Here is an 18,072-nt window from a genome sequence, read left to right on the forward strand (position 1 = left end):
ACACGAATGCCACAGAAAGCTGCAAATCCAATATCACCGCAGAAAATATCCGAATTATTCGAAAATCTGAATGTGGGAGGTACCACTAACCAGAATGTCTCAAGGATGACAAGAGAGCAAAAACATGCTCAACAACTTGAGGCTGATGCATGTTCAATTTTCATATCAAATATTAGCCTAGTAGCCACACCTGAAGAAATTGATGAATATTTTCATGACTGTGGAACAATAAAACGTATAACAATGCTATATGACAAGAAAACAGGTCCAAATGACGGCTATGCATACCTAGAATTCGACTCAGTTGAATCGAGGGATAAAGCTTTAAAGTATGATGGGAAGATATTTCTAAATAATAAAATTGGTGTACAGAAGAAGAGGACTAACGTTCCCAACTTTAGTAAAACCCCGCAAAATAGAAAAGTTAACCCAGATTCATCAATACTTCCTCTAAAATCTTAAATCATTTTAATCAATCAATTTATCATTCCATTTTTTAAACTATAATCCTTTTATGGAGACTAAAAACATCCGAAAAACAAATATTTATCCCATCTATAGTCTCTTTTTATGAAAGGATTCAAACAACAAGCAAAAATTCATGCACATTATTTGACATCTTCCCTATGCAACAACATTGCATAAATCATTACTAGCAATTCACAATTTTAGGTTATTGCTGTTTTACATAGGACTCAGTCACCTAAATGGTGATTGCTAACATCGCATATTAATAATATTCCTTAATACATATCTTTTATAATATCTAAATTTATCTGTTATATAATACTACTCTATTGTTCATGAAATTCTATTTTTCTATATATCGTCATTTTTGGGACCATGAAGAACTTTTTGTCAAAAATGCTTTTCCAAACTTTGTTTTTCTTTTCGGAACACGAACACAATAACAATATTGTTATCATTATATAATATAGTTTTTAATAAATATTAAATAAGTTAGACTCAGTATTTATATTTAGATCATGTGATAATGAACTGCTAAAATTGCTATTAGAACTAGATATTTCTTGTGTCTTTACTGTGATGGATACCAATTAATCATTAATCCCTGAAATATTAATTTTGTTTACAGATTACACTAAAAATAATGATAAATTAAAAACATAAAAAGTAGATCTAAGCTTCAATTCCTATTTCATTCAAAAGATCGTTCATAATTGATATGCGCTTTTGATACTCAATATTGTCATAATCTTCCTCTTCTAGCATATCTTGCACTTTAGTAACGAATATGGCTATAAGGTAATATCTTATATCATCAACTAATTCAACTGTGTCCGTTTCCTGTCTTGAAGAGATTCTTTCTGAACTGTCTATAATCGCTTGTTTCAGATCTGCACTATCCTGGTATTCAATAAGGTGTTTAGCTAGATGCTTAGCAGCAAAATGTTCTAGCTTTTCAGCTCTCATTTCCCAACCTAAGTGTAATATATCAAAGATATTATAATAGTCCAGGACATATTCTGATTTTACTATGCTTGTAATAGCCATTGTCTTTAATCTATCTTCAAGCAAGATATCTGCTATAATTAGAACTTCCGAAGCGAATTCAATCTGGATATCTGTGCAATCATAATATAAGTATTTTATTACAGTCTCCACAACATCAAATTGGCATTTTGGAAAATTTATAGTCATTGGCTGTATTTGAGTTTCATTATTCTCACCCATGCCGTCGTAATTCGATTTTTCAAGAAAGTCATATGAAAACATCAACTGGAATAGAGCAGCTCTCTCTAATATCGCAAGATGGCAAGGATACAATCTAATATCGTCATCATGATTTTCAACACGTAAATATATATCAGGCATGGCTAAATTTTTATAACAAACAGAATTGGATGGTAGTGTTTGATTTTTTTCCGTAATGTATCCTTTTATGATATATTCCTCCACAAATTCTTCAAGATTTTGCCTTAGATATTCCCTAAATTTGAATTGGAAATCTATAACTAGGGAGGATTTTTCAGCAGGATCATATGTGTTTCTGGATTTATTCAGAAAGTCAACCAGTAAGGGCAGTTTAGTGATTTCTGCGAATTTGATTAATAACCTATAATCTTCATGTGACATGTTGTATACAGTTGGAAGTAGGTAAAGATAATTTAAGAAGTATTCAAATGTAGTGGCATCAGTCACCGAGTTCAGTTCTATTGTATCATTATCTTGCAACCATTTGCGATTGAAGAATTCTGGACAACAAATATTCAGTAAAAATTTGTGCGCTTTATAATTAATCTGTTCATCTGAAAACTCAATTGTAAGGTCATAAGTACGGAAGTAACCAGATTCTTTTAATAACGAAGATATATGCGTTGCAAAGGGTTGGTTCAGATCTACAGCCTTCGATATATCGTAGCTGAGTAAGATATCTCTAATACTGTCCGTTAATGCCCCATAAATACACCGAGCACCTTCGAATTTATCTCTATCACAAACTGCTCCCCTTTCGAGTAATAATTTAACAACTTCTTCATGACCGCAAAGGCTGGCCAAGAATAGCGGTGAGTTATCATATTCGTCAACATTGTTTACATTCAATCCCATAGAGATGAGCCTGTCGACATTTTCGATATCTCCTGTTCTACAGGCCATACACAATTCAGTAAATCTTCTGTCAGGAATCTGAACAGACATTTGTTTTTTTAAGTATTATTACAAGTTCAAGCTGAATAGTTTAATATAATATATGTATATATATATTTGATATAGTGTCTACAGGTTGTTTTTTTTTTGCATCAGAGTAGGTATTTGTGCAAATCCAAGTCCTTAATATGAATTTTGCATATGGTATCATTTTCAGGGCTTCATTAACCCAAAATATGTGTTCGGAAAGACTCTGGCACAGAAGACCTTGTAGAGATAACAAAAACAATCAAAATTACGTCATAGATTCTAAAAGAAAACGCCCTTTTCAATTTCTTTCTTTCTTTTTTTCAACTATTTACATATTAGAAAAATCCACGCTAGGGCAATTTAAGCATGGAGTTTCTTTCATTTTGTACAATCTAGACGCTTACCTGGTGAAGCTTTCCTTTAAAGATGCTCGGGCAAATATCTTTAGATTGACGGGTATTATAAGAACTTCATCAAACAATTTCTGTTTAGTTTACAGATTATCGTTATTCAGTGGAGCAATAAATAAGTACAATACAGGATATCACTATACAGTACTAAAGATCATACATTAAGAAGGCACAATCTACAAGTAGGGAAAACTGGATTGTTCAGAGGTGCACAAAGCAATAGTTGAGATATTAGAAAGTCATAAACAAGCCCCTGGAGATCTAAAAAAGTCGAATTAAATAGGGAAATAAAAATGAGGCTGTTTATTGGGAGAAAACCTCGATCCATAGTACTCTCTTCTGAAAACTATAGCTTGAAGTTTGAAAGGCTTTATGATCGATCAAATCGTATACACAACAATCAACAGTCGAACCAAGGTGTTCCAAACACTGATGCAAAACCTCCTACCGTGTCAATTAAGACCATTAGTGACAGTGAACTTACCAAAGGTGGATACTATGAGTTGAAAAATATTAGACTAAATGGCCTATTAGGGCTATTTACATTAAATGGCGATGTTTACGTTGTTGTTATTGGAGGTGTTCAGACAATTGGCTTTCCAAGGTGGCATTTGGATGAAAATGGAAAGATCAGTCCTGATGAAACCATTAACAAAATTATAGAAGTCGAATTCATAAGTTTAGATACTGAGATATATGATCACTTTTATGTCGATAAAACTGAGCAAAATTTCGAAAAATTAATACATGAGCATCCCTGTGGAATGTACAAAAAACTCTTTGCTGATGGCTCCTTTTATTTTACCAGAGATTACGATGTCACGAATCCTGTAAAATCTCCAGCCATTGCACATAACCTGGACTACGCTATTGATAATTTTGACACATCACTAATCTGGAATGCGAATCTAATAAATGAGATCATTAGTTGGAGAGGAAGATTGTCACCTAAAGAAAAACAAGCTTTCGATAGCGCGCCATTTTTAATGTTCGCAATAAGAGGTTTTTGCAAGACTGCTGTTGTTAACAATAACGAAATGCCCGCGACAATAACAGTTATATCTAGAATCTCCACCGAAGGCCACAAATCAATATCGGATTCAGAAGGTATGCATGAGGATGGTAGAGTGTCAACCTTTATAGAAACGGAAACCATTGTCACCACTGAAAATTATCTCTTTTCATATACACAGGTTGCTGGTGACATACCTCTATTCTTTGAAATAACTGAAGGACAGATACTGTCAGGGAAAAAATTAAAGTTATTAAAGAGACCTGAAGAAGGCCAAGATCAATTTAACAAGCATTTCGATACCCTTGAATCTAAATTTGGAATTATCAGTATCGTAAATTTACTAAAATCTAGGAGTGACTCTCAAGAAGCACTCGCAATGGCTTACAAACAATGTGCAGATGCTCGGAGTATTAAGATTAATAATATTCAATGCAGTTCTAGTAATTTAAATAAGTCACCTCACAAAGTACTATACCAAATCAAACAGGATATCTTTGAGTGCGGTGCTTTCGCTTATAATATTGAAAAAGGAATATATTTTGGTAAACAAACTGGAGTTATTCGCATCAGCGCGGCTGATCCTATTGAAAAACCAATATTATTAGAGAAATTGATTAGCAAAGAAGTTTTAGAACTTGCCACCAAAGAGTTGGATGGTTTTGACATAAATTATCAATTTTTGGACTTACATGATAAACTATATTCTGATAACCAATTCTGGTTAGAGAGAATACAATCAAAAAATCATAAGAGCACTAATAAGAATGCAAGAATGTATTTTAAACTGTTTTTATCGCATGTAAAGCTTTTCGATCCAATACACTTTTACATTTCCCAATATCTGAAACAATTTAAAGCCCAATTTACCTACAAAAAGGATATAAAAGTTTTTGCTGGAACATTTAATGTTGGTGGAAAGCTTTCAAGGGAGGACGTCAGCCAATGGATATTTCCAAACGGTGTAAAATCAACTGAGGACATTGCTGATGTTTATGTCTTTGGGTTAGAGGAAGTTGTAGAACTAACTCCGGGCCATATGCTTGCTGTCGATCCATACATAAAACAATTCTGGGAGAAAAAGTTATTAGAGACAATAAATAGATTTGACTCTGATTATAAATTTACCAAAATCTGGAGCAGTCAGTTGGGAGGTGTTTTACTTATCTTATTTATGAAAAGTAACGAATCTTCAAAAGTAAAGCATATTGAGGGTGATGTTAAAAAGACAGGATTTGGAGGTATTACTTCAAATAAAGGTGCGGTGGCTGTTAGTTTTAACTATTCAGCTACCAGATTCTGTGTCATTGTTTCCCATTTAGCAGCTGGCCTGGAAAATGTAGAGCAAAGACATAATGACTATAAAATGATCTTCAAAAACATTCGTTTTTCTCGAGGGCTAAGGATTAAAGATCATGATGCTATTATCTGGATGGGAGATTTTAACTACCGGATTCTGATGTCAAATGAGGATGTTAGACAATTAATTTCGTTGTGTAACTTTAAAACTTTATTCGAAAAAGATCAGTTAAACCAGCAGATGATAGCCGGTGAATCTTTCCCATACTTCCATGAGATGGAAATAACATTTCCCCCTACTTACAAATTCGATGTGGGCACGAAGAGGTATGATACTAGTGAGAAATTTAGAATTCCTGCCTGGACTGATAGGATCCTCGCAAGAGGAGATGTGCTTAAGCAGTTGACCTATGATTATGCTCCTGATATAATCTTTTCCGACCACAGACCAGTATTAGCAACGTTCAGTGCAAATGTGACAGTGGTAGATGAACGTAAAAAATCTGAACTTTCATCTGTCATCCATTCAAAATTAATGGAAAAACTGGAAGGTTATGACGAAGATGAACGAATAGCATTCTTGAATGAGGGTAATTTTAAACTAGAAGATTTAGATGATGAACTTTTTGGAGAGCCGAACAATGAAGTATCAAAAGAACAGAAAAAAGCTAAGCGCCTACCACCTCCAAGTTCGGATATTAGGAAATGGTGGGTTGGTAATGGGAAACAAGTTAAAGTATTCATAGATGTGGATGCTGATCAATATATGTTGAACCCAAAGAGAGACGTCAACCCCTTCGACACGGATCAGGAGGAGCCCCTATATATTGAAAGGAATTAGCTTCAACTGCAACAAAACCTTATAATAACAGCTATGAAAAGAAAATTTTCTAAAAAGATAATTATAACCTAAAAATAATCAAGGCCTAACTTTATAAAACTGTACACTAAATGCGCTGATTTCAATTGTGTTGCTTAGAAACTAGGCCATATTTTATTTACATAGTCTAGATTACACCACTATCAAACATGTAGTAGCAGATATTAATATTCAAATAATAATGCATATATATCATCAGTTTTAAATGAATTTTAAAAGGTAGCAGAGAAATCCTTAATCCATTATTCTACCTATAAATTGGTATTTTCCACATAAGGTGCCGGGCCATAATCTCCGCTATTTTAGTGTTCTTGTAAGTTCTATGATCACTTTTCTGACTTATCGTTCTGTAATCTTTGATGTTCCAAAGAATCTAACTGTTTCAGTAGCAACTCCAGGTTCTTTTCTACCTCATCAAGTTTGTTTTCCATTTCAGTGGCTTGTTTTTCACCCTTCAAAATATCTTTGAAAGCTTCCTGTAAGTCTTTTACACCTTCTACCTTATCTTCATCCACAGTCATCTAGTTTTATCTTGTATCTGACTATGCTCTATTTTTTGTCATCAGAGTCAAATGACAAATGTTGTTTTAAATCGTGCTTCTTTTAGAAACCTTTTCCAAATATTTTTTTTTTTGAAGAAATCGGGAAGCTCTTACAGTTAAAATTGGTCTACGAAGTTAACATAATCGATCTAAATATACTGAATTATTTAAAAAACATATACTTGAGGGTCGTTCTATCAAGTTAAAGTAGAGTACTAATACAGAAGTATATATATATGTCCCTATATTTTTTTTATTATATTGATTTGTAGATCATTAAACAAAAAGGAAAAGTTGTTGTAGGAAAAAAAAACATTATGCATTAACAGTTTGTGAAACCATTATTTTTTTATTAAAATCTTGCTGCAATGTCAAGATCTAGCACCTTCTGCATAATTTCCTTGTATATTGGATAAAGAGATGATTTCTCGTAAAGCTCTACTAATGTGCCGTCCATAGTCTTTTGATTTTCTATCAGTTCCACGAATTTAGGGTCAATCGGTATATTTCCAAGATATGGTACACCAAATTCGTTTGCTAGACTCTCCCCACCACCCTTTGAGAATATATTAGTGCATTCTGCACAGTAAGGACAAACAAAGCCAGACATATTCTCCACAATACCTAAGATACGTAACCCAATTTTCTTACAGAAGTTAAGCTCCTTCTTAACGTCCGCTGTGGCTACACCTTGAGGTGTAGTAACCACAATAGCACCATCAGGCTCAGAGAATCGCAACTCCTCAGCTATAGAGATATGTTCGTCAGAAGTACCGGGTGGCGTGTCTATCAAAAGGTAATCCAGTTCGCCCCATGTGACATCCTTAATAAACTGTCTAATCATCGAGGTCTTCTTAGGACCTCTCCACACAACACTAGTGCCTCTGGTATCCAAAAGGAAACCCATGGATATAACTTTCAAAGACCCCTGACCATGAGTCTCCACAGGTACTGGCAACCATCCATCCGTGGACTGGTATATACTATGACTCTCTAACCCAAACATCCGTGGCAATGACGGCCCGGTTAAGTCTATATCCAGTACCCCAACTTTATATCCCATACTGACGAGTGAAAGAGCCGTCTGAGTAGTCACGGAACTCTTACCAACACCACCTTTACCAGAAAGAATCAAGATAATATGCTTTATTTGACTCAGCGACTGAGCTGCAGTGCCCTCGAGAACTTCTCCCATATCCTCTCCGGCTTCCATTGTTTCACTTTTTTCAAAAGAAATCTTATTATACTCCACGTTAGTTAGTCCAAGACGTTAAGAAACTATTATAGAACTGCTAAGTGAGATCAAATCTGTATTAATTACAACAATAATTTGTGATTACTAAAGGGCTCATCGCAAATTAGTAAAGAACCCACAGTTTCCACAGCCATCGGGTAACTAAGAAACTAATTTGAAAAAAAAAAATAACAAAATATTAATTAAAGCCAAAAACAAATATCGATGATGATCCTTGATCTGTTTTATCATCTGCAATTGAAATCTGCATGTGGCACACTGTTCCTTTTATTAGCCATTTTAATTAAATTTAAACATAAACAACAATATAGATACAAATTTTTTTTTAGACGATGAGTTCACGATTTGAAAGTAATGTCTACCAGAGAGATACGAGCCGGACTCAGTTATTTGGAAATACGGGACTTGACACGGACAAGAGTTCTCCGTATGACAATCAGGGGAAGCTTGATTATTCACAGAGCACATTAGCACAGTTGGAGTCGCAGAGCGAGGAACAAATGGGGTCTATGTCACAAAAAATCAAGGCATTAAAGTCTTTGTCCCTTCGGATGGGTGATGAGATTAGAGGTAGCAATGGTACACTAGACCAACTGGACAACACATTCCAAAGAACAACAACGAAGCTGAAACAGACTTATAAAGATATGATGGTTATGGCTAAAAAATCAAGAATCAGTATCAAGACGTGGCTTGCTGTGTTTTTTTTCGTTTTCCTGTTGTTTTTCTGGGTTTGGATTACATGATAGCTACATAATTTGAATAGGTATTGTACTATACTTGAAGGAAGTTAATTTCATTTCTAGACAATTTTTGGTCATTTAGCATTATTTTTATCACTTTAAAACCTGATCTCGGCCTGTCATTTCCGTTTTAATAAAAAGAAATTGGTGTAATTGTTCATTGATGTGAGCTGTATTTCTACCAACCTTCTAAATGTTTTTAGAATAATAAATATTATAGAATTATATATCTGGCTGATGAGTATAGGTTGAGATACACTAATATGATACTTTAGAGCATTATTAAATCAGGGTAGTACCTTTCAGTTCATATTATGGATACTTTCTCGACGATTTTGGTGATTTCTAACCGGCATAATGTGTGTATTTTATTAATCGTTACCGGCATTACCTGGTCTAATTCAGATAAAGTATTTCTTTTTCAATAATAATTCTCATCTCTGCATGGCAGGCAAATATTAATAGAATATTTGATGTCAGACTTGTAGATAAGTGCGGTAAATATTGAAAATTTATTATATATCAATTACCAGCTTCATACAACTATTAATGACCAGTCACAATGTTACAGCAAAGTTATGTCAAATAATAAAGGGATAAAGTAATTTTTTGAGCCGATCTCAAAATCACATCCCGAACAGACTTTTTTAGTGAGGATAATAACCAAAGAAATGATTGTATTTTTCACACTAGCAATCAAAGCCTTAATAAAATGCATAACTATTTGATTGAAAAATTTACAGCATCGGAACAAATACTGTAGTTAATAAAACTAGTGCTTTTAATCTGGGTTGCTTTTTAATCAGTGAACTGGAATAGAGCAATGATGAAACGAACGAGAAGAGCACAGAATATTAGATATTTAATCAACATAACTAATAATGTACCAAACATAGGATATAGTGTGAATACATGTATTAGTATAGTGAAATAGAGATACCATGAGATTATGATATAAAAATAATAGACAACTGGAAATAACATAAATTATTTGTTTTATTTCTATATTTTAGAGTTATAGAAATATCTTAAGTTACCATTGGAAAGAAAAAAACAACAAAAATTCGGTAAGAAATAACTGTTCTTTATATAATAGCATTTGAAATATGTTCATATTTATAAGTTATATATCCTATTCATTTTAGTTCTTGTTATTACATTATATGTTTTTTTTCACATGCACACATATAAGAAAAAGCAAGAAAAGAATGTATACCCACTGGATATGTGCGAATATTAAAGAAACCCAATAATGATATAGATCCTACATTGTAGCTGTTTTTATTTTATTTTCTATTATTTGAAAAGTAATACAGCTAATTTTCATATTAGTGCTATATTTGCATCAACATATGCTGCTGAATGATAGATTAAAACGAGTTATTTAAAGCTATATCATTAGAAGAGGTTACAGGAAATAAAAAAAAAGTATAGGTCAGGGTATATTAAGGTTCAATCCTGAGCCTCTAACTTACTTAAAGAAGTGGTCCTATATTTGCTTGTTCCAACTTTACGTTTGAACATCCGTGCTACTGACTTCAGTCTTATTACTATGAACACCACTAGAGCAAACCCAATGTAGTAAAGAATATTATGATGATGTTTTGTAAATCCTCTTGGAAGGTAAGAACCCTTTAAAAGCTTGCCCTTTAGTTTAATATCATTTTCTGCTTTAGAAGGAATATTTATTGACAGCAGTGTTTCCCTAATTCCGTAACTGTCAGGACCAAATATTGGGCCGCCCACCCCCTCAGTGAATAATTGCATTTTCATTTTATCAAGAAACAAGACACGGTTGCTTCTAATGCGTTTTGGATCAATATCTAATTTTCTGAGAACGGCAATATCAGTCTCTATGTCCATGAATACGGCATGAATTTTTAAGTCATTATGGTGAGGTATTTCTTCCCTCATCTTGGCTAGAATTTTACCGTTCTTTTCCTTTCTTTCCTTCATTTTATCTATGGCACTTAGCTTTTTCTCCCTTCTTTCACCAATATTTTCAAACATCTTTTTCATCCTGAAGTACTCATAATCATAAATACCAGTCAAGAATTTATAGAGGCCTGCACTTTTATCATCATAGTCGTTTTTACTGTCCACCATAATAATTGCAAGTGTGTTATATATAGATGACTCCAGACTTAATTGCTCTTGTAGATTTTCAATACTCAATCTAGAGAATGTCGGTACAATAATCTCGTCAATCCACTCCAATACAGTATCAAGTTGTCTCATCTCGGTGGTCGAATAAGCATTAAAAATATGTGGCTTTAGTTCACCTTCCTTGATTATCATGAAAGTAGGCAGTTCCGTAGTTGTCTCAATGTTCATATCATGTTCGCTGAACTCTTTCCTTTTTTCTGAAGAGTTATAGTTAATTAAGTTGTAATACTGCTCGTAAGTCTTGTCAACAAGCGATCTAAAGTCCCCACAATATGAGTGCAGGTAAGTATTTGGTCTCCTGGACAATGGTTCTACCAAGTGTTGTAAAAGGGTAAAATCTTCTGGAACAACAGTATCGTTATTGTACATGAAGATTACATGAATTTTTTGTTCTGATGGTTTATTCTTGATATCATTTTTACTCACGAAGGCTTGGCTGTATAGTGGTTCAAAGTTCGTAGCATAACCTATCACGTCATTTTCAGTTATCAAACTAGCTTCGCTGTTGATGGTAATTCTCTCCAAGTAATCAGTCAATTGCTTATTATCAAAGAGATCCATATAATCAGGATAGATAAACAAGTTGTTTGTGACCTTCTCCGGTAAGATATATGCCAATCTAGGTTTCCTTTCCATCACGGTAGCTGAGCCCGAAGATACCAGTTCATTAAAACCTAGCTGTTTACACAAATTCTTAGCTGTTTTACAATTTACATGTGCAGTTTCGATACCAGCCTTTTCCAGATCATTAGTTAGAAGAGCCCAATGCTTTTGATAGTAAGAGCAATCGCTACACTTATCAAATTTAACCTTCTCTGAGCTGTCCTCCTTCAATTCATCTGTTGGCCAAAAGGAAATTAGAGTAGGCTTTTCAGCTTGTCCAGAAATAAGTTGCGCAAAATCCATTGTCATTAACAGTTTACTACGAGCAGGAATTATTACATCCTGGTTACCCCCCAGTTTCATCGCAGCTTTACGTGCATACATTATAAAGTTCTCCTTCGTCCTACGGTCACTAAATTGATCCACACGCTCACCGTCTTGATACAGTATAATCGATGGAAAAGCATGGATCCTCTCTTTGCTACAGATATCTCCACTCTGTACACAATCCACTTGTGAAAACGTCACCCCAATCTTCTCACCTTCCTCTTTAAACTCTACCCACGTCTCTTCCCATATTGGTGCCAACTGCTTACAATGCCCACAGTAAGGACTGTAAAATTCTACTATATGTAGGCCCTTAGCCAGCGTAGATTGGAAGTTTTTAGCCACTAGCGGTTCGGGAAACCCCTCCGGAAGCTCCCGCTGTTCGGCTTGTTTGGGCGGTGGCATAGCAGTAACCACCGCAAATAAAAGTATCAGTATATTCGTTATCATATACATTTTTGAATTACCTACTGTTGTTATGGAAAAGAGTAATAGAAAACTAGGGATATAAAGGCTCTTTTTCCCTTCCCCTCCACCACCTTATATAGTATATAATAAAAACTGTAGATCGTATAGCAACAATCAATAAATATGATAAAAGGGTCTTCGAGAAAAGAAATGAAGCCTCTTCCCCCCTCATTCCCTAATAAAATGAAAAATTTCAGAAATTCTGGCACAGCATAAGGCACAAGCTAAAAGTTCGTCATTTTTTTAATCCCACCTGGATTCATCCGAGCTCCCTGCAGTCGTTACTACGGGAAAAGAGGGTTCTCAGAGATATCCGTACGCAAAAATCGTAGATCATTTCTGTTAATGAAGTCCTGTTAGAAACCCCTGCAGTAGCCAAATAAAAAGTCGTTGGGTCCTTAATTTCAAGTTACGTGTTTAATATCAAATATATAAATATACCAGGTGACGTATTACATTCTATGTGTAACTATGAAGAATCTATTGGACGGAAACTATGGAGGGGTCTTTAAGGTGGGCAGCTCGAGTATCAAGAATGAAATCGGAATTTTGCTGGGGATAGTAACGGGAAATTCTAATTTCCTGTTTTTTTACTAGAGATTGAAGATAATAAATATATAGATATATAGTAAAAAAAGCTTAGGTCCAAAAGACAACAATAAAAATAATAACCATATTTTTTTTATCAATTTCCCATCTCTTGTATATGGTATTTGTAAAATGTTTTTTTCTTATAGACATACTATTACTGAAACGTAATCACATGGTTACGTATTTAACGATATATTATTTTGCGTTGGGTTAATAAGAAGGAATTTTATTGTTGCAAATGTCACTAAAACTAATACATACTGAACACTAAAACATATGACACTAAAACAAACAAAAAAAAAAGTATAAATTGAGCTCAAGATATTATATTAATCATGTTTGCAAATTCTTTAATATTACAATATTTGATAGATTAATTAAATAAAAAAATTTATAAAGAGCACCGAAAAATAAAATGAAAATGTCACCAATCGATAGTGCAGAAGATACGTATTCTCACCTGAATGCTATCTCCAAGAAGTTCCAAAGCTTCACTGAAAATCTATTGGTTTCATTGGACTGGGCTAGAACTGAGCGTCGGAATAATATTCGGAGATGGATTTCTAGTCCTAGGTCCCCTACTAACAGTCCAACAATTGAGTTAGCTTCCCACTCAACCGTGGTTACTGAAGGTGATATGGATATCGTTAAGATAGTCTATGGGCCTCACGGAAGAGCTGCTGACTTTGAACATGACTTCTCCGTTATAAATTCATCTTATCAACAAACTTTTAATGATGATGATGATTCAAGCGGTTTTTCTTGGGATAGAGATAGTGAAAACTCAGATTGCTCTGCTGCCACTATGCTAGATCCAACTGCCCTAAGATATGACTCTCAACAAAGGGCTCAAGAACAATTGTTGGAAACCTACAAAAATATTTATCCATTAATAACTAAAATGGAAGGCGCTAATGACAGTGGTGACTTATCTGATGAGGACCCTGAAGTTTCTGCCCAATATAGAGCTAACCGAGTTAATGAAGACTCTGTTAGTTCTAGCTTCTACAGCAGACCATCTACAAGTTCTAGCATGGCTTCTGTCGAAACTGTGGTGCATGCACCTCGCTCTTTGAGACATGCAATAGAGATATATACTTCTACAACCACCCGATTTTATAGCGATACTGACCTATCTACTTATACAGATCGTGCCACAGTTGCAAGTGTGCATGATGTTTCTCCAGCTGCTTTTATCTCCCCTAAGGGATACTTTCCCTATGAATTTCCTGGCTCTGGGTTGAATGCCGCTGAATTTGATGTGTTCAGGATTGAGGAGATCGAGGATGAAACTGAAGGTTCGCTATCTAGTGAAAGCAGGGATGGAATCAGTAACCAGATACCTGCTTCATTGATTAATAATAGAAAAATCGTAATTAAAGAGAAGAAAATTCTTCGTAAAGCTGTTCGTAAAGGTCTTCGTCATATGGGATATAAGCTAACTAAGCGTCTAAGTAAACTCGAGAAATTATTTGCTAACTTCAAAAGAAGAAAGAGGGATAAGGTAATCCTCCAGCCGTTAGTAGAACAGGAAGAAGAAGAAGAAGAAGAAGAAGAAGAAGTTACAGAGGTTGCAAATGATATTATCGAGATTTGGTCGCCTTCCTCATTGACAACAGAAGTGGACCCAAAAGAACATCGAGAAGACATCCATAAGGATTCTTTCAACTTCGATAGTCCAATCGTCAAGGAAGAAGAGGATTACCGGAGTGAAATTTACGCTAAAATTGAGCAGTACACTCTTTCAAGTGCCCAGATTACGGGATTTGACTGAAACGTACCGCTCCAATTGTACACTATAAATGTATTTTAAAACACAAAAATAAAAACACAAAATCTACAAAAAAAAAAAAATTAAAAAAAACACAAAAATCTAAAAAAAAATAAAGTTTTTGTTCCTTATACTTTTACTTTACCCTTAAGCGGTCAGTAAAATTTATTATTATCTTCTAGAGTCAATTAAAATATTATAAAATTATAAAAAAACAAAAAAATAAAAAACAATAAAAAAAAATAAAAAAACATAAAATCCAAAAAAAAAAAATTAAAGACTAATTATATTAGTTTTGTTTGATCTTTCGCACTTTGTTCTTTTGTTCTTTCGCACTTTGTTCTTTTGTTCTTTCGCACTTTGTTCTTTTGTTCTTTTGATCTTTCGTTTTCTATTGTTCTTTGATCTTTCGTTTACTATTGTTCTTTGATCTTTCGTTTACTTTCACTTTTCTAATAAATGTTAGTGAAATTTATCCATTAGCTGAATTCAATTGTATTATTATAAAATTCAAAATAAAAATTAAAATAACAAAATAAAAACTAAAATAAATACAATTGAATTAAAATAAAAAAAAATAAAATACAAAAAAAATTATAAAATCATAAAAAAAACCAGAAAAAACCAAAAAAACCATAAAATCATAAAATCAAAAAAAACAACAACAAAACATCATTTATAGTCCTTAATTCATGGAATCTATATTTAAAAGACCATATAATAAAATTGACTCAAGGTCACAAGACTATATTTTATTACGTATAAATATAAACATTATAGTATAATTAAGAGAATATATTGCAGGTACATTAATATATATATTAAACAGGCTAAAAACATATTATATGCAGGAGTATTATTACTTTCCATAAACGATAGATAGTTAGAGAAAGTCTATGGATTATGCACAACATTAACATGTCACTTATTAACATAAAACCGAAGTAAAGTTTCGAATAAGTAGGAAAAATAAGAATTTGCTGAGACTAGCAAAAAACGGAAGGGCCAAAAATTGTCTTATATGACAGTTAATTAAAATGACGTCAGAAAATTGCGCATATATTCAAATGAAACCAAGGTAATAGCTGAAGCTGGCAAAGTTCGTACCAAATTCGTCATAAAACCAGAATAAAATCCAAGTATACCTTCTTGTCTGTATGTGATCTTTATCAATGGTATCATTCTTTTCAGGTGTTTCGGTAAGTCAGATTTTAGTTGCATTCTAGTACGAAGAATTTCATGAGGATAAGATACTACAGAAGCTATCATTTTGGAAACAGAAGATGCCAATATCAACCTTGAAAGATCTATTTTAGAATTATTTGGTTCCGATTCATCCGAATAACAGTGGAAAGAAATCTTGAGTCTTTCGTAAACTGGGAAATGGATAGCAACGTGTAAAAGGCCTAGCAACGATGGAACTAAACCAGCATATAATGCCTTTACACCTTCTTGGGTAACTATCTTCTGAAACGCATCAATTGTTCCTCTATAATGTGTTCTATTGGCACCTATATGTGTCTGTAACATCAACCTTGTCTTTATAACCCATATTGGATTTGTTAAAATAGTGGATACAGCACCAGCAGTGATCGCTGACCCCGAATGTGAGATGAAAGTCCAATGTGGGGAATTTGTTCTCAATCTATCTTTGCAAAACTCGTAAACGGAGAAATAAATCATCCAAGTCGGGAAGTATCCCATAATAATAGGTACCAAACCTTTGTATAACCCTCGCACACCTTCATCTCGGACAATAGTGCTCATTGTCCCTATCGAACCCCTGTAGTATAAATTCTCTGTCGTCTTAGCCTGTAACCCTTGAGCCTGTAACCTGGTCTTAGCCACATCGAGCGGACACACCACTATACCTGACAGCAGCCCTGCCATAGCCCCAGATAGTGCATTAATACTATTATCCGTGAGTTTTAGCCCTAATATTCGATTCGATCTTTTCGGTACTCCGTCCAACTTCCTTATTTGGCTATCTATGAGCTTATCTGGCTCCGCCCTAAACGGCTCTATGACATCCGTCGAAGATAATGGAGATGCACTGTCCGGAAAACATATCTCTTGTGGATGAGACTCTTTAATTTCATCGTTTTCCATATCAAATTTTAATGATTTCTGTCAGTCTTCTCTCAGTTTCTGCCTTCAACACAAACTTAAAGATGAAATAACTTTATTGTAATGGAAAAGAATACACCGAAATTGCTGATCCTTTTATATAATATTCTTTAATTATAAAAACCCTTTCGATATAGAATATTAATATAAATAGAATTCCCTCACCAGGAACACAATATTATATTTTTGTTTTTTTGTTGTTGAATATTACCAATAGTATACTAAGTCCTTTTTGAATCTATAATGAGCAGAGTTTACTTATATTATAGCTCCCTTGATGATTATTAAATATTTGTAATCATCCCCCGTATTCCTCGAGAAATCATTAACACACTGTAATTTGTCAACAAGAGCGATGTTTGAAAAAAAACCCGATGCCAATAAGTTGATATAATTCATTAATTTTGACATATTTTATATCAGATGAGTTAGTTATATTACTTTTACTTGTATTATATATATATATATAGTTTGATTCTATATACTATCTATGTACTCTCATAACCCGCATTACTTATTTGATTTTTTTCTAATTGAATTATACCATATAATTTTACAATTACCCATCGTGAACTCACAATTTAGGAGTATTGATAAATCTATATGGTAAAGATCAAAGCTATCTGCCTTTAAAAACGAGAACATGGTCAATACAACGTTACAAAGAATATGTAGTAATCGTACCAACTAGAAATATCCTCTTAACCTCAAATTTACAAGTGAACAAAAAACTGAGGAGAGGGAAGAAGAATTTTGAATTCAATATAATATAAATATAATGAATTTTTTTTATAAAAAAAAAGAGATTCCAAAAATTCCCTGCATGAAGTTCTACAATACCACGGAAAAAAGTGTAGCATTGCCCTCCAACTGAATCAACCGAGATAGTAGAATCAAGCTCTTTCGCTCAGAGAGTGCCAAAAGAAAGAGTTTTGAATTCTATCTCTCAACTATCTCTGCTCAAAAGAAAACCTTCAAAATACTGTCTTTATAGTTGATCGTGAAGTGACGAACCATGAGGAGTACGGTCTGGTTTATTTCTTTATAAATTAATATAAAAAATTTTCAACCAGCAAAAACACAATCTCGGAACGAATCCTCACTGATATGCGTATTTCCCGTGCATAAGGATGGTCTCTTTTTAATAATGCAATATCGAAACACAATAAAATCATATGTAATACTTCAAATCAGAGTTATAAAGAAAGAAAAACCAATAACAGCCATATTTATACTTT

General features: G+C 33.7%; 9 protein-coding genes across 9 annotated transcripts; 4 read left to right on the forward strand and 5 right to left on the reverse strand.

The window, feature by feature from the left end:
• Positions 1 to 6: 6 nt before the first annotated feature.
• Positions 7 to 462, forward strand: SGN1 (Sgn1p; the record flags this gene model as incomplete). The annotated part of the gene is made up of 1 exon (XM_071055098.1): positions 7 to 462. The coding sequence occupies one exon, from the start codon at positions 7 to 9 to the stop codon at positions 460 to 462; it is 456 nt and encodes a 151-aa protein (XP_070909791.1).
• Positions 463 to 1,140: 678 nt separating this feature from the next.
• On the reverse strand, positions 1,141 to 2,661 carry RNJ42_04935 (uncharacterized protein; the record flags this gene model as incomplete). Its single annotated transcript, XM_071055099.1, has 1 exon — positions 1,141 to 2,661. One exon carries the CDS (start codon positions 2,659 to 2,661, stop codon positions 1,141 to 1,143), a length of 1,521 nt encoding a protein of 506 aa, XP_070909792.1.
• Positions 2,662 to 3,343: 682 nt separating this feature from the next.
• On the forward strand, positions 3,344 to 6,202 carry INP51 (phosphoinositide 5-phosphatase INP51; the record flags this gene model as incomplete). Its single annotated transcript, XM_071055100.1, has 1 exon — positions 3,344 to 6,202. One exon carries the CDS (start codon positions 3,344 to 3,346, stop codon positions 6,200 to 6,202), a length of 2,859 nt encoding a protein of 952 aa, XP_070909793.1.
• A 365-nt stretch (positions 6,203 to 6,567) lies between these two features.
• Positions 6,568 to 6,762, reverse strand: CMI7 (Cmi7p; the record flags this gene model as incomplete). Its single annotated transcript, XM_071055101.1, has 1 exon — positions 6,568 to 6,762. One exon carries the CDS (start codon positions 6,760 to 6,762, stop codon positions 6,568 to 6,570), a length of 195 nt encoding a protein of 64 aa, XP_070909794.1.
• Positions 6,763 to 7,135: 373 nt separating this feature from the next.
• CFD1 (iron-sulfur cluster assembly protein CFD1) lies at positions 7,136 to 7,996 on the reverse strand (the record flags this gene model as incomplete). Its single annotated transcript, XM_071055102.1, has 1 exon — positions 7,136 to 7,996. The coding sequence occupies one exon, from the start codon at positions 7,994 to 7,996 to the stop codon at positions 7,136 to 7,138; it is 861 nt and encodes a 286-aa protein (XP_070909795.1).
• A 374-nt stretch (positions 7,997 to 8,370) lies between these two features.
• Positions 8,371 to 8,784, forward strand: BET1 (Bet1p; the record flags this gene model as incomplete). The annotated part of the gene is made up of 1 exon (XM_071055103.1): positions 8,371 to 8,784. One exon carries the CDS (start codon positions 8,371 to 8,373, stop codon positions 8,782 to 8,784), a length of 414 nt encoding a protein of 137 aa, XP_070909796.1.
• A 1,449-nt stretch (positions 8,785 to 10,233) lies between these two features.
• Positions 10,234 to 12,333, reverse strand: EPS1 (protein disulfide isomerase EPS1; the record flags this gene model as incomplete). Its single annotated transcript, XM_071055104.1, has 1 exon — positions 10,234 to 12,333. One exon carries the CDS (start codon positions 12,331 to 12,333, stop codon positions 10,234 to 10,236), a length of 2,100 nt encoding a protein of 699 aa, XP_070909797.1.
• Positions 12,334 to 13,351: 1,018 nt separating this feature from the next.
• Positions 13,352 to 14,710, forward strand: RNJ42_04941 (uncharacterized protein; the record flags this gene model as incomplete). The annotated part of the gene is made up of 1 exon (XM_071055105.1): positions 13,352 to 14,710. One exon carries the CDS (start codon positions 13,352 to 13,354, stop codon positions 14,708 to 14,710), a length of 1,359 nt encoding a protein of 452 aa, XP_070909798.1.
• Positions 14,711 to 15,739: 1,029 nt separating this feature from the next.
• Positions 15,740 to 16,816, reverse strand: YIA6 (NAD+ transporter; the record flags this gene model as incomplete). The annotated part of the gene is made up of 1 exon (XM_071055106.1): positions 15,740 to 16,816. The coding sequence occupies one exon, from the start codon at positions 16,814 to 16,816 to the stop codon at positions 15,740 to 15,742; it is 1,077 nt and encodes a 358-aa protein (XP_070909799.1).
• Between the last annotated feature and the right edge of the window lie 1,256 nt (positions 16,817 to 18,072).

The sequence above is a fragment of the Nakaseomyces bracarensis genome (assembly GCF_045282275.1).
Source record: "Nakaseomyces bracarensis strain CBM3 chromosome Unknown Scaff13_0, whole genome shotgun sequence".
Lineage (NCBI taxonomy): Eukaryota > Fungi > Ascomycota > Saccharomycetes > Saccharomycetales > Saccharomycetaceae > Nakaseomyces > Nakaseomyces bracarensis.